At 38.2% G+C, this 24,585-nt stretch overlaps 2 protein-coding genes across 2 annotated transcripts in view; one reads left to right on the top strand and one right to left on the bottom strand.

The window, feature by feature from the left end:
* plce1 (phospholipase C, epsilon 1) overlaps positions 1-2,170 on the top strand; it is a 479,606-nt gene extending 477,436 nt beyond the window's left edge. Inside the window, exon 35 of the transcript XR_011882709.1 lies at positions 38-2,170. The gene's annotated coding sequence lies outside the window, so the exon portion shown is untranslated. The remainder of the gene's footprint in view (positions 1-37) is intronic.
* A 579-nt stretch (positions 2,171-2,749) lies between these two features.
* noc3l (NOC3-like DNA replication regulator) overlaps positions 2,750-24,585 on the bottom strand; it is a 45,894-nt gene continuing 24,058 nt past the window's right edge. The window contains exons 8-21 of the mRNA XM_072239314.1: positions 23,167-23,260; positions 21,323-21,498; positions 20,791-20,919; positions 18,628-18,759; positions 18,415-18,495; positions 15,534-15,634; positions 15,299-15,371; positions 15,148-15,211; positions 14,916-14,987; positions 14,469-14,650; positions 13,531-13,659; positions 7,453-7,550; positions 6,889-6,973; positions 2,750-4,282 (exon numbers count right to left, since the gene is read on the bottom strand). Of these exons, the coding sequence (XP_072095415.1) occupies positions 4,163-4,282; positions 6,889-6,973; positions 7,453-7,550; positions 13,531-13,659; positions 14,469-14,650; positions 14,916-14,987; positions 15,148-15,211; positions 15,299-15,371; positions 15,534-15,634; positions 18,415-18,495; positions 18,628-18,759; positions 20,791-20,919; positions 21,323-21,498; positions 23,167-23,260 (1,536 nt within the window). The 3' untranslated portion in view covers positions 2,750-4,162. The remainder of the gene's footprint in view (positions 4,283-6,888; positions 6,974-7,452; positions 7,551-13,530; positions 13,660-14,468; positions 14,651-14,915; positions 14,988-15,147; positions 15,212-15,298; positions 15,372-15,533; positions 15,635-18,414; positions 18,496-18,627; positions 18,760-20,790; positions 20,920-21,322; positions 21,499-23,166; positions 23,261-24,585) is intronic.

Here is a 24,585-nt window from a genome sequence, read left to right as displayed (position 1 = left end):
TTTTGACTGCCTCGCTACCTTTAAATTGTTTTAATAGTATGGCTAAGTCACAAGATTTGGATTTTGAAACAAAGAAAACATTTAATAGCCATGAGCAGAACTACATCAATGACAGATCAAAATCAACATCAGGACTGATTGTGGTAAATGAACCAAATACCAAACTACCGAAGATGACCAAAACAGCAGGAGCGGCAAGACCCTTAGAAAACCAGATTCCCCTAAAGCTGCATCTGCCATAGTTTATGTGTGCCTGGCTATGCAATAACTAATTATCAATGATGAGCCTCCAACAAAGAAAGGCAATCTGCAGAATCATGAATTGAACAAAATATCAAGGCATCAAAATTTGGTAATATATTTAAGTAAATTGTTGAAATGATAAAATCTGTGAATTGCAATCAGCTATTACAAAATAAGTAAGTGGGCTAACTATTTCAACTGTGGATAGTCTGTTACTTTTCTTTTACTTTCCATTTTCCTAATTTATTTTGCTACTTGTTTTTGTTTAAGAACAGAACAATGTAAGAATTTTAATTTTTGTTTCCCTCTCATTTTCCTGGAAGACCCATTTAAAACTGGCTGCATAATTTTAATCCACAAAGCTAATTAATCAGATTGGTTCAAACTGAGTAGATGCTAATATACACATTTCACAGACAGATGGAACATTAGCCTTCTCAGGATGCAGCGCTCCACAACATTTAGTAGTACAGGCAGCATTTTGGGCTCTTTTGATGTAACCACGACCATTTACTTTCACTTAAAACTTGCCTTCCTGAGCAGTAAAGTTACCACATGACATTTAACAGGCAACAGCCCACTTTTGGGGGTTGGGGGGAGGAAGAAGAAAAGGTAAGGCCGCAAAATTGGAAACTTGCTTCAAGTTGACATGATTTCATTTAACATCTTGCTTAATGTGGTTATTTATTCATTTTCCTGTTGATTTCTGTACAAATAAGTTTAAATCTCACTTGGGTACTAGCACTATCAAAATTGTAAAATTTTTGTTATCTTAACTGGTTAATTCTTTTGTAAATTGTGTATTGCTGAATTAATCAATGTTACCTATTACCATCTATTTGTTGCTATTTAAGATATTTCAGTGAAGATTTTATTGTTTTAAGTTGTGCCTGTTGTCCTGCCACAAAATATTGCTCCACCCAAAACTATTAATTGTATATTTTCAGAAAAATATTTTGTTGTATCAATGAAAATCAATTAATAGCAAATTAACTTGTATATTAGATGTCTTCATTGGATGTATGTGCAAAGGTACAACAAATAGTGTGACAGCAATTGATTTAAGATGTGTCAGATTGCTTTGAACATTCATTATAAAATGACTAACAAAAATATGGTCTTAACTTTTGTAAATATTACAGTTGAACTGTATAAGTGTTTTTCCTCATCTTGTACTATTGAGAAAGTACTAAAGAGAAATTATTGGTAGCAAGTTATCTCTCTGAAATCCAGAACTTTGTATATTGATAGAATAAAGTACATAAAGGACATAGTGATTACTGAAGGTGTTGGTATTTTTATAATGCAAACAGTACGTTTGTTAAGGGTGGAAACACTGGCTCAGAATTTGCGGTATAAATTTTAAAAAACTGTCAGGTCCCTTCACTGTTATAATATCACAACAGCTTCTGGTGCACAGATTTTCTCAGCAAAATGTGGTCATCTAAAAAGTAAGTGACAAACTGCTCTTCCATAGATGAAAAGACTCATTTCTGCTTCTGTCTGCCTGACCCTTAAAATTATTTTATGATTGCAATGCACCATTTCACCTTCAAAGATTAGGGCACACAGAATTATTTCACTTTTATAGCTAAATTTCATAATATCTATTACTTGAAATTAAATCTAATCATTTGGCCTGCTGGCACCAATGGTGAAAATCACTACAGAAGTTGTGAAAACTGACACTACACAGCAGGTTATAATGTAAAGGGCAGTTTTCTTTAAGATCAATGGTAAATGTTGCTATTTCGGTGTCAACCGTGAAATCTGGGCCACTGCCAGAAAAGTCATTTTATTATAAGAATCATTTGGTTGTAGATTGTTTTGAATGTGTGATGTTTTTATCTATAACGGACTGTAAATTAGTGTATTAATGTTGAATGGATCAGAATAAATATTAGATTCATTCATCTTTAATAAAACATCTGTATTTATAACCAAGGTATTTTATCCAGTGTGCCTGTCTGAATTTAAATGCTGAAATGATCTCGGGTCTCTAAAACGCAGCTATTCCATCCATACTCAAGGCTGGTCTCGCTTATCTAGTTAATATGGAATTTTAACTCCCAACACTGGCTCTATTCTGACTCACTATTACATCTGGATAAACATTGTTTCAAATGTTACTTAATCTTGTTCAGTTATCTCTATCCTCTCTTGCAACCCTACCTATAATATTTGCATTTCTCCAATTATAAGCACTGCATTACCAGTAATTGAGCCTGATCTGTGCAGCTGAAGCAAATATCAAGTCATGTGTGATCTTACTTGAGGTTCCATTTGGCCGATTCCTATTGTTTAAAAAAAAATGCAAAAGGTTAAAGAAATGTTACTCTCAGTCAGAGACCAGGCTGAAATGTTTCAGCTACAATTACTATATGGCTTCATTTTCTCTCATCAACTAACATCAGAATTCCAAGTCATCTAAACAGTGGAAAGAAAGGGAAAAAAATGGTAAAAAACAATAAATGGGTTTAAGGATTATTTCAAATTTTATCACAGGATAGGATGGTGTTTGAGGTACACAGCATCATCAGCTGTCATTTCTTAAAATATTCTGGACAGCAATTAATATACAGCATGCCTTTACAGTCTGCCTTTACAGAGCTGTTATAGCAAAACATGAAGTATTGCAGTTACTTTCACCCATCAATAACATTTACAAAGGAGTATTTTCAATTTATTGCTCTTTATTTGCTTTTGTACAAGTGTTTCTCACCATTAAACAATAAGCACCTAATTGTACTCCAAATTTGTGATGTAACCAATCTTGCATGAAGTACAGACATCCCACCCTGCAAAAACTCATTTCGGGAGGTGGCACCATCAATTTGTGGGAGACTCCGGAACCTGCGGGAGAAGTGGGTTGTCTGCAATAGAGTAGCTCCTTAGCAGCTAGCCAGCTAGTTTAAATAACGTTAGCTATGCTAATGAACGAATGACACCTGTTAAACTCACCTCAACATGTCTTGGACACAGTCTTAACCCATCATGGGCAATAGAAAAGTCACTGTTGCAAACAATGCAGTGAGCAACACTATCATTATTTTTGACCCCTATTAGGCAGGGGTACACTTTAGGATAGTCTGGGGTGACGTACGTTTTATATTTTCTTTTTTTGGAACACTGTCCCATGGCGCGCGCTCTCTCTCTCTCTCTCGTGGTTGCTCTTGCGCTCGGTCTCTCTAGTGCGCTCTCGCCCTCTCACTCAAAAAAATTGATTTCCGGGATATTATATATAATTTGCAGGCATCAGGGAGCCACTATTAATATGCGGGAGACTCGCGGAACTTCCGGGAGAGGTGGGATGTCTGAAAGTAAACTTAGAAGAAATGATTATTGGAGAATAACTATTTTATGACTGAAGTCAAAATTGGAATAGAAGGATTCTAAGTTAGGTAAATTATCCATTTTGCAATTTTGAAAAGTGATTTCTGCAGTGAAGCATAAAACGGTAAGTTTCAAGCTAGGATAAAGAACAAGGTTATGTTAGTGGTTTTCAGATCATTAGGATGTCAGAGCGTAGAAAATAATATTGCTCAAGGTTATGTCAAATATTTATTATGAAAGTAATCTCAATATTCTGAAATATTACAAAGTTTACAGTCCATGTTGGCATGTTACTCCCATTTTAAAGGCAAGAAATTTTATACTAATCTATATAAATTTCAAGTATTTTTTGTCACAATTATACTGTACCTGTCCAATAAAAATAAAGCTAAAATTTCTATATAATTTAGTTTATACATGTAACCTGATATTCTTTCTATTTCATCTGAATTACTTTAGATTCACAAGTTTACATATATACATTCACCATGGATGCCATGAATTACCTAGAACACAAAGCACACTTCCATCTTCAGCATTGCAAATTATGCTTGTAATCTTTGTTTAGTAGTTACCATTATGTGTATTACTGCGTTTGCAAATCTTCAGCAAATTTGAGATCATCGATGTTGGAAGGATTTCCAAGAAGCTGATTTATTTGACTTTGTAACTCTGAATCAAGGAATCCATCCTGCATTGCTGACTTCTGAAATCACAGAGGCACAAAATTTTAGGTTAGAACTGCAAGAATTTGCTATTAAACAAACTTTAATAAGTACCATAACAACAGACCATAACATCTTACTTAGTCGAATGAATCTCAAGGTCATATATAGTAACACAAATGTATCTCAATAAAAAATTTACTTTGAATCAAAGTTGCAATGGATGGCTTCTAGGTCAGGTATGCACTCTTTCTAAAATCATTTCTTTCCTCGGGAAGGACAAACTATTAGTGACTTTGTATCATAGCATGAAATTTAACTATTAGATTCTATGTAATTCGGTTGTTCACTGGTTGACATCACAGATCAGATCTTGCTGAACCAGGCCTATTGTCACTATATCCAAAGAAGAGAAGGGCCCATCCTGCTGACCTGAGCACCAGAGCCTCAAATGACAGTGAAGCTTTGTCCCTAAACCACATTTAACCTCACCTCACCCTTTACATTAAAACCTTTGGCAGCTTTTAAAGCTGCAAGGGTTTTCAAATGCCAGTCATTTAAAAACCTACTTTAAATGAGAAAAAATAATTACCCCAAAACACAATTAAATGAGATAAACAAAACCGAAGTCATTGGAATGAATAAAGTTGTGGATCCTCCATCTTGGCAAGCCTGATATACAATGCAAGAGGTGGCTATCCATCACTTATGTAGGAGAACCTCAGTTAAACAGGGCTCTGCTGCTGCACTCCACAGGTAAATCAACAACTTTGACATCATAAACCTGTCAGCGTATATGAACTGATAATACATGAAGAATCTCCAGACTTACTTCCACTAAACTACTAAATACAACACAGGAATAGGTCCTTCAGCCTTCTTCATTGTCTACTATACCACCAATATAGGCATCATCCTCAAACCTACTAGCCACGCCAACTACATTCTCATTTAAATTGTTAAAACGACAAACTAAAACAATCCTAGCATTGATCTCTGCAGCACCCCACCAGTCACAGGCCTTTGATCTGAATAACAATACCCCACTACTGTCTTTTGACTCCTTTCACCAAACCAATTTTATATCCAATTTGGCTAGATCCCTCTGGATCTCATGCAATCTAACCTACTGAACCAGCCTACCACACAGAACCTTGACTAAGAGCTCACTAAAGTCCATGTAGACTACCGCTCTGCCTCATTAATCTTCTTGGTCACTTTTTAAACCTTCAATCAAATACATGAGACAGTTTCCCCACACACAAAAGCCATGTTGACTACACTCAACTGGTCCTTGTCTTTACAAATGCAGACAGATCTTGTCTCTCAGAAACCCTACCCCCAGTAAGTTTCCCACCACTGATGTTGGGATCACTGGCTTGTGGTTCCTTGGGTTGTGCCTTCTTAAATAAAGGCACCCAGCATTAGCCACCCTCCAGTCTTCAGACACCTTACCTGTGGCCAACAATGATACAAATATCTTTGCCAGGGACCCAACTTCCCATGATGGCCTTGGATACATCTGAGGGTCTAACCATCTTCATGCTCTTTAAAACCTGCACCTCTTCTTTTGTAATGTGGACGTGTTCACAGAAACATGCTAATACTGAACTCTAACTACTTAGTCTTTAGCACTCCCACATGTCAACTGTAGATCTAGCTCCAAACAACTTGCCAATGTACTTTCCCCGAGTTCCTGTCTAATACCATTGTAACTAGCTCTCATCCAATTTAGCACTTTTCCTGGGATTCTAGTCTTATCCACAAATACCTTTAAACTTAATGAATTATGATCCCAAAAGTTCACCTAAAGAAACTCTAATCACCTGACCAGGCTCATTTCCCAATACAAGATACTGCCAGTTCCTTGGGGAGACCGTCTATGTAATGTTTCAAGAATTCTCCTGAATGCACTTAACAATTTCTGTCCTATATGGCATGAAGAGTCCCAATCAATTACAGGGAAAATTAAATTTTCCCCTACAACAACCCTGGTTGCTTTTACTTAATCAGCCTGTCCATGTGTTCCTCTATTCCTTGCTCTCTAGTGGAAGCCTACAGTACAATTCCACTAAAGTGAATGAACCATTCTTATTCTGGAGCTCAACCCAAATGGCTTCACTGAATGAGCCTACCGTGATGCTGTCTAAGTGCAGCTGTGATATTCTCCAAGATTGGCAGTGCAACTCCCCACTTCTTAATAGTCCTCTCTATGGCATCTGCATCATCAAAACTCTGGTGCTGCCAGTACTATCATCTCAACGAAGTTGCTGCATAGACCACAACATCATAGATCCATGTACCAGTCCCCAAGCTCTAAATTCATCTGCCTTACTCGTTAATACTCCCTGCTCTGAAATAAATGCAATTCACACCATCAGTCCTGATGTGTTCACTTATATGGCTCCGTCTGTTCTCTGTTAGATTTACTTGACCTAACCTCTACAGTACCTTCCCCTTAATCCTTTCACTCACTAACCTAATGCTCTGGTCACACCAATTTAAACTATCCTGAGGAAAACAATCAAGTTTTATAACTTTAATACATGAACAAACAACTGTACTTAAACTAGCTAACTCTTTAGATGCATTTTAAGTTGATACAACAAAGAAAAGTAAATTGAAAAAATGTTTAAGCTTCTGTTACCTTTTTGTTTGATGTAATGGATGCGATTGGAGGATTGAAGGTCATTGTTTTCATGCTGAACTCTTCAAAAAGCTCAGTAGCATGTCTAAATGAAAATGAATGCATTGGTCTCTGTTTTAATATTTGGTCAGCATATGACTCACAATATAAAACAAATGCCTTAACAGTCACTATGCTGTCAGGACAATCTAGAGGTTTTTGCGATCTGATTTTAGTGTTATGTCAGCAGAAGTAGCAAACCATTTCCAAAACACAAATGAATAACCTCTTGACATTACTGGTTGATGAGGGCACATTTCCTCCTCTTAATTCAGAGCAGGTTCAACTGAGTAGTTTGATCTGATTCCAATTCAATGTCACAGTCAAAATTAGCACCCACAAGTCCTCCTCTGTATTCCATTCAATGAGCTTTTATGAGTAGTGATATCTTTTGACTAGTTGCATTTTTAGGAGATGCTGCATCAAAACTGTCTTACCATCTTCAAGGATTCATGAAGTAAAACAGAACAAAATTTAATAGCTTTGACATTAGATGAACATTACGCAAACAGTAAAATTTCTTACTTTCTGTTTAGTTCTGCCCTCAAGGCTCCAGAGCCTTCTAGTGGTGCACCCACACTAAGATAGGCTGCAAACCTCTGCACCACTGGATGAAAGTGTCTCTGCAATTAAAAGAAAAAAAGATGTAGAGAAATAGTATTATAGCGAGTCCTGATTCATGTTATCAGAATCAGGTTTATTATCACTGACATGTCATTTGATAAGGTACCCCATGCAAGGCTTATTGAGAAAGTAAGGAGGCATGGGATCCAGGGGAACCTTGCTTTGTTGATCCAGAATTGGCTTGCCCATGAAGGTAAAGAGTGGTTGTAGACAGGTCACATTCTGCATGGAGGTCGGTGACCAGTGGTGTGTCTCAGGGATCTGTTCTGGGACCCCTACTCTTCATGATTTTTTTATAAAGGACCTGAATGAGGAAGTGGAGGGATGGGTTAGTAAATTTGCTGATGCCACAAAGGTTGGGGGTGTTGTGGATAGTGTGGAGGACTGTCAAAGGTTACAGTGGGACACTGATAGGATGCAAAACCGGGATGAGAAGTGGCAGATGGAGTTCAACCCAGATAAGTGTGAGGTGGTTCTTTTGGTAGGTCAAATAAAATGGCAGAATATAGAATATAGATGGCAGTGTGGAGGATCAGAGGGACCTTGGGGTCAGAGTCCATAGGACACTCAAAGCTGCTGAGCAGGTTAACTCTTTGGTTAAGAAGGCATACGGTGCATTGGCCTTCAACAATCGTGGGATTGAGTTTAAGAGCCAAGAGGTAATGTTGCAGCTGTATAGGACCCTGGTCAGACCCCAATTGGAATACTGTCTTCAGTTCTGTTTGCCTCACTACAGGAAGGATGTGGAAGGGTGGATAGAAAGGGTGCACAGGAGATTTACAAGGATGTTGCCTGGATTGGGGAGCAAGACTTATGAGAATAGGTTGAGTGAACTCAGCCTTTTGTCCTTGGAGCGACAAAGGACAAGAGGTGACCTGATTGAGGTGTACAAGATGATGAGATACATTGATTGTGTGGATAATCAGAGACTTTTTCCCAGGGCTGAGATGGCTAGCATGAGAGGGCACAGTTTTAAGGTGCTTGGAAGTAGGTACAGAGGAGATGTCAGGGATAAGTTCGTTTGTTTTTTTTCATTCAGAGAGTGGTGAGGGTGTAGAATGGGCTGCCAGCGACAGTGGTGGAGGCAGATAAAATAGGGTCGTTTAAGAGACTCCTGGATAGGTACATGGAGCTTAGAAAAATAGAGGGCTATGAGTAACCCTAGGTAATTTCTAAGGTAAGGACATGTTCAGCACAGCTTTGTGGGCCATAGGGCCTGTACTGTGCTGTAGGGTTTGTATGTTTCTATGTCATTAATAATGTTTTTCAGCAGCAATGTGGTGCAAGACAAAAAAGTTACTGAAGTTACAAAAAAAACACATGCATAAGAGGAATTACAAGGTAGTGTTCATGAATCGTTCAGAAATCTGATGGTAGAGGGGAAGCAGCTGTTCGTAAAGTGTTGAACGTGGGTCTTCAGGCTCCTGTACCTCCTCTCCAATGGTAGTAATGAGAAGAGGGCATGTTCCAGATGGTGAGGGTCCATACTGATGGAAACCGCCTTCTTGAGGTACTGTCTCTTGAAGAGGTCCTCAGTGATGGGGAGGGTTTTGCCTGTGTTGGAGCTGGCTGAGTTTGCAGCCTCTGTTGATCCCACACATTGGAGCCTCCATAACAGGCAGGATGCAACCAGTAAGAACATTATCCAATGCACATTTGTAGAAATTGACAAGAGTCTGGTGGCACAACAAATCTCCTCAAACTCCTAACGAAGAAGAGGCACTGGTGCACCTTCTTCATAACCGCATCAATGTGTTGGGCCTAGGCTAGATCCTCCCAGATGCTGATGCCCCAGAACTTGAAGCTGCTCACCCTTTCCACTGCTGACCCGCCAGTGTGGTCTGGTGTGTGTTTCCCCTCTGGAAATTCACAATTAATTCATTGGTCTTGCTGATGTTGAGCATGAGCTTGCTGTTACGACAATGCTCAACCAGCCAATCAACCTCTCTCCTGTACACCTCCTTATCTGAGATTCTGCCAACAACAGTGGTCTCACCAGTGAATTTCCAGATTGTGTTTGAGCTGTGCCTAACCAGTCGTGAATGTAGAGAGTAGAGCAGTGAGCTAAGCACACATCCTTCAGGTGTATCTGTGTTGACTGTCTGAGAGGAAGAGTTTTATTACTGAACCGATGGTCTTCTGACAAGGAAATCAAGGATCCAGTCACAGAGGGAGGTACAGAGGGGCCCAGGTTTTGAGTTTGTTGATTACTTCTGAAGGGATGGTAGTATTGAATACCGAGCTGTAACGGAGATGCTTTGCTGACATTTTTACTATTTTTGTACACCAAATCCAGAATAATCCAGATCATGACATATTTGTATCAAAAATTCTATTCAGAAAGTTCCTGATATCTGTAAGGAGTTTGTAAATTCTCCGTGACCACGTGGGTGCTCTGATTTCCTCCGACGTAGAAGTCAATAGGTTAATTGGTCACGCGGGTGTAAGCATGTTGGACCAGAAGGGCTTATTACTGTGCTGTATCTCTAAATAAAAAGTAAAGAGGGTAGTGTAGGTGCATGCTACATAATTAGAGAATAGGGTAGAAGCAATGGGTGGAATTAGGCAGGCAATGGAAAACTGCAAGTTTAAGATTTAATGACTGCACAATTTAAATTTAAAAAAAAACAAATAATTTCAGTGTCTTCACGCATTCTCAGGCATGAACAATTACATTAAGTTGTGCACTGGCCCTGCAGTGGGGCATGGTGGTAATGCTGCTGAGGGGCAGGAGGAGTCACAACTGGCAGAGCTGGTTCCCCTTTTCTGCTGCAAGTTCTGGAGAAATACCTTTAACAAAGCTCGCCTCTGGAGGATTCAAGGGAAAATTCGCAGACAGTTTGTAAATGCCCTCGGGTGCCTTGTGGAATGACGCTAATCATATTTTTCTAGCCCTCAGAAAAGATCTGGAATGTCAGTATGGCACTCCCACAAAGCATTGCAGACCTGGAATTGCTTCTTCCCCTCTTGCATCTGAATAGACATTCAATCCATGAACACTCACTACTTTTTGTTATTTCCTCTTTTTGCACATTATATTTCTACACACAATTATACATAAGGTGGCATGCAAAAGTTTGGGCACCTCGGTCAAAATTTCTGTTACTGTGAATAGCTAAGTGAGTAAAAGATGACCTGATTTCCAAAAGGCATAAGGTTAAAGATGACACATTTCTTTAATATTTTAAGCAAGATTACTTTTTTATTTCCATCTTTTACAGTTTCAAAATAACAAAAAAGGAAAAGGGCCTGAAGCAAAAGTTTGGCACCCTGAATGGTCAGTACTTAGTAACACCCCTTTTGGCAAGTATCACAGCTTGTAAACGCTTTCTGTAGCCAGCTAAGAGTCTTTCAATTCTTGTTTGGGGATTTTCCCCCATTCTTCTTGCAAAAGGCTTCTAATTCTGTGAGATTCTTGGGCCGTCTTGCATGCACTGCTCTTTTAAGGTCTATCGACAGATTTTCGATGATGTTTAGGTCAGGGGACTTTGAGGGCCATGGTAAAACCTTCAGCTTGCACCTCTTGAGGTAGTCCATTGTGGATTTTAAGGTGTGTTTAGGATCATTATCCTGTTGTAGAAGCCATCCTCTTTTCATCTTCAGCTTTTTTTTTTATACAGACGGTGTGATGTTTGCTTCCAGAATTTGCTGCTATTTAATTGAATTCATTCTTCCCTCTACCAGTGAAATGTCCCCCGTGCCACTGGCTGCAACACAAGCCCAAAGCATGATCGATCCACCCCCGTGCTTAACAGTTGGAGAGCTGTTCTTTTCATGAAATTCTGCACTCTTTTTTCTCCAAACATTCCTTTGCTCATTGCGGCCAAAAAGTTCTATTTTAACTTCATCGGTCCACAGGACTTGCTTCCAAAATGCATCAGGCTTGTTTAGATGTTCCTTTGCAAACTTCTGACACTGAATTTTATGGTGAGGACACAGGAAAAGTTTTCTTCTGACGACTCTTCCATGAAGGTCATATTTGTGCAGGTATCCCTCCACAGTAGAACAGTGCACCACCACTCCAGAGTCTGCTAAATCTTCCTGAGGGTCTTTTGCAGTCAAACGGGGGTTTTGATTTGCTTTTCTAGCAATCCTACGAGCAGTTCTCTCGCAACACACATCAAAGTTGCTGGTGAACGCAGCAGGTCAGGCAGCATCTCTAGGAGGAGGTGCAGTCGACGTTTCAGGCCGAGACCCTTCGTCAGGACTAACTGAAGGAAGAGTGAGTAAGGGATTTGAAAGTTGGAGGGGGAGGGGGAGATCCAAAATGATAGGAGAAGACAGGAGGGGGAGGGATGGAGCCAAGAGCTGGACAGGTGATTGGCAAAAGGGGATACGAGAGGATCATGGGACAGGAGGTCCGGGAAGAAAGACGGGGGGGGGGGGGGGGGGACCCAGAGGATGGGCAAGAGGTATATTCAGAGGGACAGAGGGAGAAAAAGGAGAGTGAGAGAAAGAATGTGTGCATAAAAATAAGTAACAGATAGGGTACGAGGTGGAAGTGGGGCCTAGCGGAAGTTAGAGAAGTTGATGTTCATGCCATCAGGTTGGAGGCTACCCAGACAGAATATAAGGTGTTGTTCCTCCAACCTGAGTGTGGCTTCATCTTTACAGTAGAGGAGGCTGTGGATAGACATGTCAGAATGGGAATGGGATGTGGAATTAAAATGTGTGGCCACTGGGAGATCCTGTTTTCTCTGGCGGACAGAGCGTAGATGCTCAGCAAAGCAGTCTCCCAGTCTGCGTCGGGTCTCGCCAATATATAAAAGGCCACATCGGGAGCACCGGACGCAGTATATCACCCCAGTCGACTCACAGGTGAAGTGTTGCCTCACCTGGAAGGACTGTTTGGGGCCCTGAATGGTGGTAAGGGAGGAAGTGTAAGGGCATGTGTAGCACTTGTTCCGCTTACACGGATAAGTGCCAGGAGGGAGATCAGTGGGGAGGGATGGGGGGGACGAATGGACAAGGGAGTTGTGTAGGGAGCGATCTCTGCGGAATGCGGGGGGGGGGGGGGGGAGGGAAAGATGTGCTTATTGGTGGGATTCCGTTGGAGGTGGCGGAAGTTACGGAGAATAATATGTTGGACCCGGAGGCTGGTGGGGTGGTAGGTGAGGACCAGGGGAACCCTATTCCTAGTGGGGTGGCGGGAGGATGGAGTGAGAGCAGATGTACGTGAAATGGGGGAGATGCGTTTAAGAGCAGAGTTGATAGTGGAGGAAGGGAAGCAGTTCTCTCGGAAAGTTTTCTTGGTCTTCCAGACCTCAACTTGACCTTCACCGTTCCTGTTAACTGCCATTTCTCAATTACATTACGAACTGAGGAAACGGCTACCTGAAAACGCTTTGCCATCTTCTTATAGCTTCTCCTGCTTTGTGGGCATCATTTATTTTAATTTTCAGAGTGTTAGCAGCTGCTTAGAGGAGCCCATGGCTGCTGATTGTTGGGACAAGGTTTGAGGAGTCAGGGTATTTATAAAGTTTTGAAATTTGCATCACCTGGCCTTTCTTAATGAGGACTGTGAGCAAGCCATAGCCCTAACAAGCTAATTAAGGTCTGAGACCTCGGTAAAAGTTATCTGAGAGCTCAAACCTCTTGGGGTCCCAGACTTTTGCATGGTGTTCCTTTCCTTTTTTTTAAAACTCTAAGATTGTACAAAACAAAAATAATACACTAATCTTGCTTAAAATGTTGAAAAGAATGTTTCATCTTTAACTTTATGATTTTTGGAGATCAGTTCACATTCTACTCACTTAACTATCCACAGTAACAGAAATTTTGATCGGGGTGCCCAAACTTTTGCATGCCACTGTATACAGACATATACGCAAACTTACTATAATTTACAGTTTTTATGCATTGCAATGTCTTGCTACCATAAAACAACATATGCCAGTGATATTAAACCCGATTCAGATTTTGACCACTGGTGAAGACGTGCATCAAAATGCAGCTTTTACCAATGCAAAATAAGCATACCTGGAGATAATGCAGCTCCCACAGAGCCGTGCTCTGCGCATTGCAGTATTCTGGCTCATCAAGCTCTGGCAGATAAAGTCCACTACCTTGAGATTCACTATCCAGCAAAATATCCGTCTTTGGAAATGACTAGAAGATAAAAATATTTAAATAAAACATTTTGCAACTTAATTCCAGCAAGGAAATAACTCTATTAAGTAGTAATTATTATGCAATTTCATTTTTGAATAACTTCAGTTTTTTGTTCATAATTCACTTGATTCTTTTTGCACTTTGTTTTTTCATTTAGAAAATTAATTCCAGCAAAGTGCAATTTTTTTTTTGCAGGCAAATGCCGGCACTCACATCATCTGACACAGGCATACCAAGAAAACACAAGTAACACATTTATTACTGTAAAAGACAAATAATGTACACTTTACTGTAGCTAAATTAAGGATTCTGAACAAGAAGAATAACCCAGCTATCTATGAATGGAAAAAAAGAGATCTCTTGCACTCGGCTGGAAGCCTAAGAAGAGCTTATTCATCATACACAGTGGGAAAGCACTAGATCCTTTTTTCAAGAGATCTCAGAGTTTAAGGGAGAAAATAAATGCCAAGCAAGGAGGAAAGCATTAGGGTTCTAGTGGTAGCTGGTTGACGAAAACCATGCTTGAAGGGTTAGGATGAGAATTTTGCATTTAAGACACTGTGAGTATATCAAAAGGAGGTCAGGTTGATGGATGAGAATATTTAATTGAAAGCATTTGAAGCTTATGAAGAATGAAGGACAGGAGACTGGCAGGACAACATTCATCCTGCTATCTAGTCTGTCAAAAGCTTGGCAATGTGAGCAGAAGGTGGGCTGAAAGATTTAAAGGATGGATACGGGTACAGATGCTTGGCTCTGACATAAATAGAAATAGCCATATTCTCTCTCAGAGAGAGTGCACTTACATTCAATAACACTCCGTTAGTTGCTAAGATACCAATGGCAGAATTGGGTAGAACATTAAGTGCCAGAGTAGTTAGTCGTTTAATATAAGCCAATGCACGTTGCAGAGAAACTTGCTTCCTGCGTTTTGTCAGCATCATATCCAGACACTGCAGTAGAATCAAAACTTCTTCATTTGTGTTTCCTGAAAAACAGAACCAATAATGTTCAAATTACACTAATGATGAGGAAAGATGTCACATTTTAGCAGGAATAAGTTTAAAAAAATATTATTTAAATGATGAAAAAATGGGCTTCCCTCGCCAAGTTAAATTAAAATTTGTGGACTATTTTACATATTTTTTTGTGCAGAGAAAAACTGTTGGAGAGCTATCTATATTACAAGACCAAATTTAACTTTACCGTGTTAACACATTATTACCAAAGAAAAACAGTTTTAACTTACTTACCAGCATGTAGTGCAAATAACATTTTGTAAAGGTGAGTGTAGAATTTCATAGGGTCAATATTCAGCACATCACCTGAAATGCAAAATAGCAAATTAAACTTCGTAGACTTGGAATTGCTATTAAGATACAAATAGTTTTTAGGAAACTAAAACTACAAGGAAAATACATGAACAAACACCTCCTTCACAGTTCCATAAAGCAATTGAAAAATTAGCTTGTAATTGGGACCTACCTTGACCAGAAAGAATGCGAAAGGCAGCTTGAATGCAGTGAAGACGCTCTCTGTAACTAAGGCTCTGTAGTGGAAAAAAAATGTTCAGACCAAATATATTGAGAAACAAAACAGTGGAAAATCTCTGCATAACCTTAGAACTTGCACTCACCCCAGAGTCAATGAGAGAATATAGTACTACCAGAAGATCATCAAAGAATTCCACATTAATGAGATGTGCAAATCTGAGGGAAAATATGCAAAGTTATATTCCGTGTTTGTAAATTTTCTGCAAATTTTAAGTAAACACTGAAGTCAATCATAGAACTAAAATGGTTAAGTTGGAATACTAGATTCAAATAAATATATCACCTGCAAGATACAAACAATTAAAAGCATTCCCTTACTTGGCAAGGCCCTCCAGAACTGCAGGGAGAACAACAGATTTCTGTGCTTTCTTCAGGATTCTGAAGTACGTCAAGAAGACAATATTTAGGATCTCAGTGTGCTGTCAATAAGATAGAAAATTCTATTAGTTTGAATTATGAGGAGTAGGCCACCTAGTCCCTCAAATCTACACCGTAACTGAATAAAACCTTGTGTTACTGAATTCTCAAGGTTTCCTCACTTGCAGACCTTAATCAGTTTGGACTGGGAACATCTCTTCCACAATCTTCATTTGCACAGGCACACCAGAAGGCTGTGTGCTTAGACCGTTGCTCTACTCAATTATACTTATGCCTGAGGATAAACACAGCTTCATCACCATATTTAAGTTTGCTGATGACCATTGCCAATGGCCAAATCAAAGGTGGTGACGAATCAACATATGGAAGTCAGATTTAAAATCTGGCGGTGTGATGCCACAACAACCTCTCACTTAGTGTCAGCAAAACCAAGGAGCTGATTATTGACTTCACAAGGAGGAAGACATTCGTGAGCCAGTCCTCATTGGGGGATCAGAGGTGGAGAGATCAACAACGTTAAATTCTTCGGTGATATCATTTTACAGGATCTATCCTGGGTTCAGCATGAAAGTGCAATTATGAAGAAAGCACGAGAGTGTCTCTACTTCCTTGCAAGTTTGTGAAGATTCAGCACAGCATCTAAAACTTGGCAAACTTCTACAGATGTGTGGTGGAGAGTATATTGACTGGTTGCAGCACAGCTTGGAATGGAAACACCAATGCCCTTGAACAGAAAATCCTATAAAAAGTCGTTGATTGGCCCAGTACATCACAGGTAAAGCGCTCCCCTCTACAGAGCACATCTACACAACCACGTTGCAGGAAAGCATTATCCGTCAAGGACACCCAGCACCCAGGCCATACTCCCTTCCGCCATCAGGAAGGTGGTACAGGAGCCTCAGGACCCACACCACCAGGTTCAGGAATAGTTATTACCCCTCAACCATCAGATTCTTGAACTTGTCCCTTCACTGGTCTCACAGCCTATGGACTCACTTTCAAGGACTTATCACCTCAGGTTTTTGATTTTTATTGCTTTTTCCCCTCTTTTTGTATTTGCATTGATTGTTGTCTTTTGCACATTGGCTGTTTGTACTATTGGGTGTGGTCTTTCACTGATTCTATCATGTTTGTTGGACTTACTGTGTATGCCCTCAAGAAAACAAATCTCATGGTTGTATATGGTGACATGTACAGTATATATTCTGATAATAAATTTACTTTTAATTTCATATTCTGCCAACCGCGGTTAACTTTCATTCCTTGCTTATAAAGAACCTACGCTTTACAAATATTCAAAGACTTTGCTTCCACTGTTCTTTAAGGACAAGAATGCCAGTTTCATCGCTCAAAGAATTTATCCTCATTTTGATGTTACAGTGCAATGCTCTTATTTCATACAGTGACTTTCTGGTTCTTGATTCTCCCACATTCTTCCTGAATCCATTCTTTCAAAAGCCCTCAGGATTTCACCTTACAATCAAGTCAAGTTTCAGTCATCAATAAATGTTAAGCATACAAGCACAGTCTGTCAAACCATTCCTCAAAAGACAACCTTCCATTCCTGGTACTATAAACCCCTTTCTGCTTCAATCACATTTACATCCTTCCTTAAATAATACTGAACAAAGTATTCTAGATAAGACCCCACCATGCCTCATAACTGAAGCACAAGGTTGCTACTTTTATATTCAATACCTCTCCCAATAACTTTCCTGATTATTGCTGTACCAGCATACTTGCCTTTTCCAAATCAGGCACATGTATACCCAGAGTTCTCTGCATTTCAAAGCACTACAAATGTATTATTTAAACGATGAAAGACTATTTATTTCCTGCAAAAATCGACAATTAGACACTTCCACATCATCAGTGTGGATGGGCTTGAATGCCCTGATATGCTAAAGGGCCCATTTTGTACTGGATGACTCAATAAATCCTTTACTTGATCTCTACCTACTGATTTAATAAATCTATATTCTTTTGTAGCCTCCTACTGTCACCAACACAACTTTCCTACCTACATTTATTTTGGACTAATTAAAAATAAATTTGCACAGTAATTCAAAATTCTATAAATTATAAAAACAACCAAATATAACCACCACAATTGCTCAAATAAACACAGCAAATGATAAGTAGTAGTTTTTCAGATAACTAATCAAAGAGATATGCTACTAGCTTGTGACAATACACACACAACAACAACTTGTGGCAGGGCTGCTCTGATTAAACATTGGCAAAAAAGTTGGCATGTACTCTGTACAACAGGCAAAATACTGCATCAACAACACAAATTGAAGTAGTTACATCAAATAAGGACCAAAGCACAGTGATGATATGATACATAAACTATGACAGATCTGTAGACTGTCAACAGGCCAGCCAAAATATATTTTTATTAGTCACTGAGGAAATTAAAAACAAAAATTCTAAATATGTATGATTTTTAGCATATTTTCTCTCTGCCAAAAACGCATATTCCATTTCTACTTACAGCTGGCTCCTAATGTTTTCCATTTTTTCTTTCACATCATCCCTTAGCAGTTCCAGCACAAGTACTTCAACCTTAGTACAGCATTGTACAATCTGTATTCATTCTTTTAACCATTTAAAATTATTTCAGCATTCTTCCACCACCACCAATCATAATGGGTGGATGACACATTGTTAACAGAACTTTAGCTGTGCCAACTTTGTTTTACCTATCTAGACCTGGCTGGACTGGAGATGTTAGTAATGTATGCCCAACAAAGACTACATAGTAAATTACACATTTTAAGCATGTTGAAACAAGGACTGAAACACAGAAACAACATACCAATTTTAGTTTTCGGTCTTTACTTTCTGCAGCTTCTGTTTCTAGAAGTTCTTTCTCAAGTTTCTCCTCTGCTTTTTTCCACTGAGGGAAAAAAAAGTGATCTTTAAAATAAACTTATATATTTGCAGAATATTAGCAAAATTATTAAAAAAGCGAAAGTTTTCTCCACTTTGGTCTAACGTTGCAGTGAGAACTAAGCAATGGAAACATTACCTTTCTCTGCATCCTGGACAGATTTTTTCTCTTTTCTTTACATGTCAGAAATCTTTTTTTAGGGGCAATGTCTTCTGAATCTTTTTTAACTTCCACTTCTTTAATCCGCAAAGTCAGAAATGTTTTCAGCACCTGATAGCAGTGTAATAAATTAGCAGATTTACATCTGATTGTAATAACCATCAGAATTTCCACTGTGAATAACACAACTAATAATGAATATCATAAAAAAACATTTTAGTTTGGGTTGTATAATTTTACAACACAAACAGGTCATTTATCCTGAACACAAGAAAGTCTGAGGATGCTGGAAATCAAGAGCAACACTCACACAAAATGTTGGATGAACATAGCAAGTCAGGCAGCATCTACAGAGAAGAATAATCAGTCAACGTTTTAGGCAGAGACACTTCATCAGGACTAATAAAAGGCCTCAGCCCGAAACATTGACTGATTATTCCCCTCCATAGATGCTGCATGACTTGCTATGTTCATCCGACATTTTGTGTGTGTGTTGCTCTTGATTATCCTAATACGCTGCAAGGAAAACCACCAAAGAACTACATTGATAAGTTATGCGAAACAAAGTATATTTTTGACGAATACTAAGGAATCCATTGGAAGGCCAGTAGGTGGGCTGGTCGATAAATGAGAATAGATTCACACTGCTCAGTATCAAATCTGCACACAGACATACATATTTGTTCATTTTTGTGCATCAGTAATCAAATCTGCAAAGAGGAAATTCCAACAGAGCAACTCATCTTGATCAAAGCCCAGGCAAAATGCAACAGACATTTCTAATACAGACATGGTGAAATGGCATAAGGTACTGAATAAAGTTTAGAATTAATTTTTATAATTAATTTCATCATTAATGCATTAAAACTGCAATTAAAATGTTGAATTTTAAAAATCAAGAACAATAATAGGCTTAAAGTCTACTACAAAATTTTTTTTGAATATAATCTGATTATCCTATCATCATTCTGATTATCCTAACATCTGTCCTCACAGGTACAAGGTTTTATCTGCATAGAATAGCACAACATCCCTGATATTGCCAACTTTTTTAAAGACCTAATTCTAATTTTGCATCACTGGGTGTTAAATGCAATTATGTTACAACTTAATTCTATAAACTAATAAAATTAATAGTAACACTGAGCATCATACCCACTGCCCTGTCCATCTAACTCTCATTTAGATTTCAAGAATGACTGTCCTCCCTGTAGGCCTGAACATGGGAAACTCTGCATTTGTGGAACATAAAGAACAGAAAAACGACAGAAGTAAACTTAATCACTCTACTGTAGGTCTATACTAACAGCCTTGCAAAATGAATTAAAATGCAGTGAATTTAGAAAGGCAGATCAGGTTTAAGATAAAGATTAACTTTATTTGTCAAATGTACAGCAAAACAGATAATGCAATACAGCACTTGCATCAGGGTTATGTAGGGAGCAGCCCCCATATGTCACCACACTTCCAGTGCAGACATGGCATGTGCACAAGTTAATAACCCTAACCCATATACATCCTTGGAATGTGGGAGAAACCCATGTAGTCACAGGATAACATACAAATTCCTATCAGTCGTGAGAACTGAACCCAGATCTTACAGCTGGGTTGCTGTAAAGTGCTGTGCTAAGAACTATTTATGTCACAGCAATACAATACAAAAGAACTATATCATAACAAGAAGAATTTTACAAACAATGCTTACTATCCAGATTCTCAAAATATCTAAAGCATAAGACAAGCTATGCAATTGCCCACACAATTAATGGATTATAACGTTTCCATATATGTTCACTTTAATCTACTGTATAGGTTTGGCTAAATTTGGATTTTAATTTATAAATTAACCCACTGATGATTAAAACTATGATTTACAATCACAAGAAAATAGGTAAAACTAAAATACAAAAACTGGCCTTTAGATTCAAATTGAATGCAGTCCCTCAAATACTATTTTTGGCAACTCTGTATAACTTCATTATGTAAATCAATGTTTCATTTTTTTTTAATTAACCTTTCTGCTTAGCGCATGCTTAGTTTCAGAATGTACTACACGAAATATACCAATTAACTTCTGAGTGGCAGAACTAGTAGATTGTTATAAAATAATTCTGACTTAAAACTGAATTCATTAAAACTTACCTCTGGTCTGAGCTCATAGCTTCTACTTTTAACAAGGCCAGAAATTAGTTTGACCACACAAAGTGAAGCTTGACCAATTTTGTCCTGCTTAAAAAGATTTTCCACGGCTTCACAACACATCCCTGAAATCTGAAGAGATATGGCAATTAAAAATGGAATACAGCACCAGGATATTATAAAAACCACAGAAGAATCACGTTATTTGACAACGTAAGAGTTATTTGTCCCATTTTTCTGCAAGGGCTGTTTGTCCCCTTTTCCTATATTCTTTAAAAAAAAATTTGAAATGTATGTCCATTTCCCTTTTGGAAGCTAGTAAGGGAACGTCCAGATCATCAAGCAAAGCCACTTTCAATTTTCTTTGTAGAATTCCAATCAAGTTACAACAGATGCATTTTGCTGGACATTCACCTGGTAAAATCATTGCATCTTTTAAAATATATGAAATCATTTTGAAAGGGTACATTTGAAGTAAGCATAGCATCACAAGACCTGTCTGTGTACAGAAATACACAGGCACAGAAAATTTTACCTTCCTTGAGGTGTCATTCATAAGTGGCACAATCATCACAGCAATGTTGTTATGGAAGTTAAAATGTTGTAAGGCCACCAGCAAATCACAGAGACATTTGATAGCCACTTCTGCAAGGCCTTTATATGCTTTTAACGAAACAACATTACTTTTCTTTTTCTTCATCTGCTTCCAGTCTGTTGAAGAAAGAGGAATGTCTTTAAGTTTGAAAATGGGAAAAGCACCAGCAGAGTAAACTCAGCTTGCTTCCTTTATTCACATTACTCTTCATTTGTCCAATTTCCATGGCAACAACATTACACAATGCACAGCCTGTTCTGAGAAGTGGTTAAAAAAATCTTTCACCAGCAGAAATTGAACATTCTAACTCATTCACAGTATTTAAACAGAGGCCTTTTATTTTTGTATTAAACCCTGGCTGGTAGACATCTAAATTATATAAATGTATGCAAAAAAAAACACATCTAAGGCCTTGAATCTACACTCATTAGCAAGCACTTGATTTTTATCGAGGTATACAATAAACTATTCTTTGCCTCTACAAAAGTGCTACTTTGAAAATTAAGACTCCCAAACTCCTTTTGCTTCTGATTGTAATGATAGATTTAAAAGCAAGATTCTTAGCCACTTGACCATTTAAACTGGGAAAACTCATTGGATGAGTGTAAACCTCCATTAATCTGACAATGCTCAGAGTTTTGGTGGCACCTTTGAACTTTACTGTGCTCATGGACTTCTTCATCAAGTTATGGTATTGTTGCATTGTTTGTAACTATATGTTATAATTATGTGGTTTTGTCAGTTTTTTCAGTCTTGGTCTGTCCTGTGTTTTGTGATATCACACCGGAGGAAATAATGTATCATTTCTTAATGCATGCATTACTAAATGACAATAAAAGAGGACTACGTATCTTCATAATCTAAACCTGATGAGCAGTTTTTCTGGCCTTTTAGACAGTAGAGCATGGAAACAAGCCGTTCAGCCCCACCTAGTCAGTACAAACTATTATTCTGTTTAGCCTCTATATTATTTTAATACTTCAACATACTTTTAATCCACTTTTAAGATGTTACATAGTAGTATAATACATCCGCCAGTGAAGCTAACAAGTTTCAAGGGAGTGTGTGAATCAGAGCCACAGCACATCAAAGAGTACACAAAATCAGTACCTAAAGAGCCAAATGTCAATTTGTTAGGTTAGGAAACAATGCAATTAACGGAACTTACTGTAATTATAATCACTAAATGGGGCTGTTGTTTCCCCTGTCCAGCAAGATATGAAATCAGTACAACTCACTGTATATTTCCAGTATGGTGAAACTGTTTGAAATTATTTAAACTCATTTATAATATTTATAATAATTAATTGAAATAAATGGCCCTACCCAACTATTCTGGAAATCACAAACAAGGAACTGTATGTGAATTAGCTGGACACGAGTAGTAAGGGTAACATTGTAATTGATTATTAAGAATGCTGTTTCAGCGCACTAGGAAAATGATAATAAAAAGAGGCAGTCTAGAAAATGAAAAATAAAACAAATTAGTTTAGACCGGCAAACTAGAGCTATTTCTCATTGGAGCAATGGTGGAAGAGAGATTTGGAAGAGGTGTAAGAAACTTAAGTGCAGTTATGAGCTAGAATGTACCATCTGCAAGGGCAGCAGACACAGAATCAAAGGGAAATAGATACCCCCGTAAGGAAGGGAATTTGCCAGGCTAGAGGAAAGACTCAGAAACAGAACAGGACTGCATCAAGAAGAGACAAATCACTCTGCCACAGGTGTAATTAATAAGCTTAAGTTATTTCCTTAAATATATAATAATTTCAAAACAGAAGTACCTTTAACAGTCTGTTCTAGATTTTCCAAATAAAACTTGTACTGACACACTAAGCCTTCTTCAAATTCTCTTAACTGCTGTGTTTCTTTTTTAACCTGAAAAAGATATAGTACATTCATAGCTTCGACATTCTTAACCATCCTATTTGGATCACAGTTGAACAAGTTATTGTCACAATTAATGTTCAGTTGCAAGTAAAACTGGCATAACACAACGACCACCACAACACTGTATTTAAAAAAAACTAATGGAAAGATGCACATCCTCAGGTCAGTGACAACCTAGACAAGAAGTTGGTAGATAACTATTTCTTTTCTTTTACAATTTTGGAGGAAGATATAAAAAATTAAGTATAAAGAATTCTGGTGGCATTGATCAGACCAAACTATAAGTTCCTTCTATTAATCTTCTCAAGACATTCTCAAGAAGTGTCACATTAGGTAATTTCCAGTGCAACCCCATTAAAATAAAGTGACAGTTTTTTTTCCCAAAAGGGAAAAGACATACAAAAGGAATGTCTGCGATTGTTGCTTAGCCCATATGCGATCAAAAAAACATCAAGCCACATGCTCTCAATGCCAACAGAAGGAGTATTAACTATGAAGGTCAGAACTAAGCTTTGCAGACATGATAGCATTTGAGGGCTACAGCCCATAAAGGTGTCTGCAAAGTGATACTCTTCAAATGCAGTTTGACATGTTATCCATGTTTTGTGAAAATGGAGACAAGTTGAGTGTGTCAGCTAAGCACTAAATTAAGGTAATAAAGTTTATCTGTGACAAATCAATCTAAACATCACGCCGAAATTCGAGTTTTATGAACATTTCTACTTCATGGAAATCTAGGATTGATGTTTTAGTTAGTAAAGGAGACTGATATTTTCTCCAAAGGTTTTCTTGAGTTACTTTTGTTGAGTGTAATAACACATCAAGTGTACTGCAGGGGCTGTGAAGTTCTTCTCAAAGTTAAAGAAGATTCTATGTACACATCCATTTTCCTCTTATTTTATTAGTATGTTGCAATGGTTTACCATTTAGAACTGATCCTTTCTAGAGGAGCTTCATAGTTTGAGTTTGGCTATTTCCTACTTTCTCATTTTTCAACTTTTATCTGCTTCTTCTTCACTCACCCGCACCCTCAAAGCCAAAATATCACAGAAAAAGTGAGACACATCAAGTACTAAGTTTACACTCCGTGTGATGCTGTCTGGTAGCTATGTGGATAGATAAATTACTTTGTGCATCTTGTAATAATACAATGAAATTTCATTGACCTGAAATAGTAATTGCATCACCTTCTATGTACCTTGCCTAACCAGCATATTATTTCAAATTCTTAGCATCTGAGGTTTTTCTTTTGTAATAATGTGACAATGAGAGTAAGTTAATAGGATGGGAAAAGGATCAGTAGCATACATTCG

Source organism: Mobula birostris, chromosome 21, assembly GCF_030028105.1.
Source record: "Mobula birostris isolate sMobBir1 chromosome 21, sMobBir1.hap1, whole genome shotgun sequence".
Classification (NCBI taxonomy): Eukaryota; Metazoa; Chordata; class Chondrichthyes; order Myliobatiformes; family Myliobatidae; genus Mobula; species Mobula birostris.
Note: the sequence above shows the minus strand (reverse complement) of the source record. Positions and strands in the feature narration are given on the sequence as shown.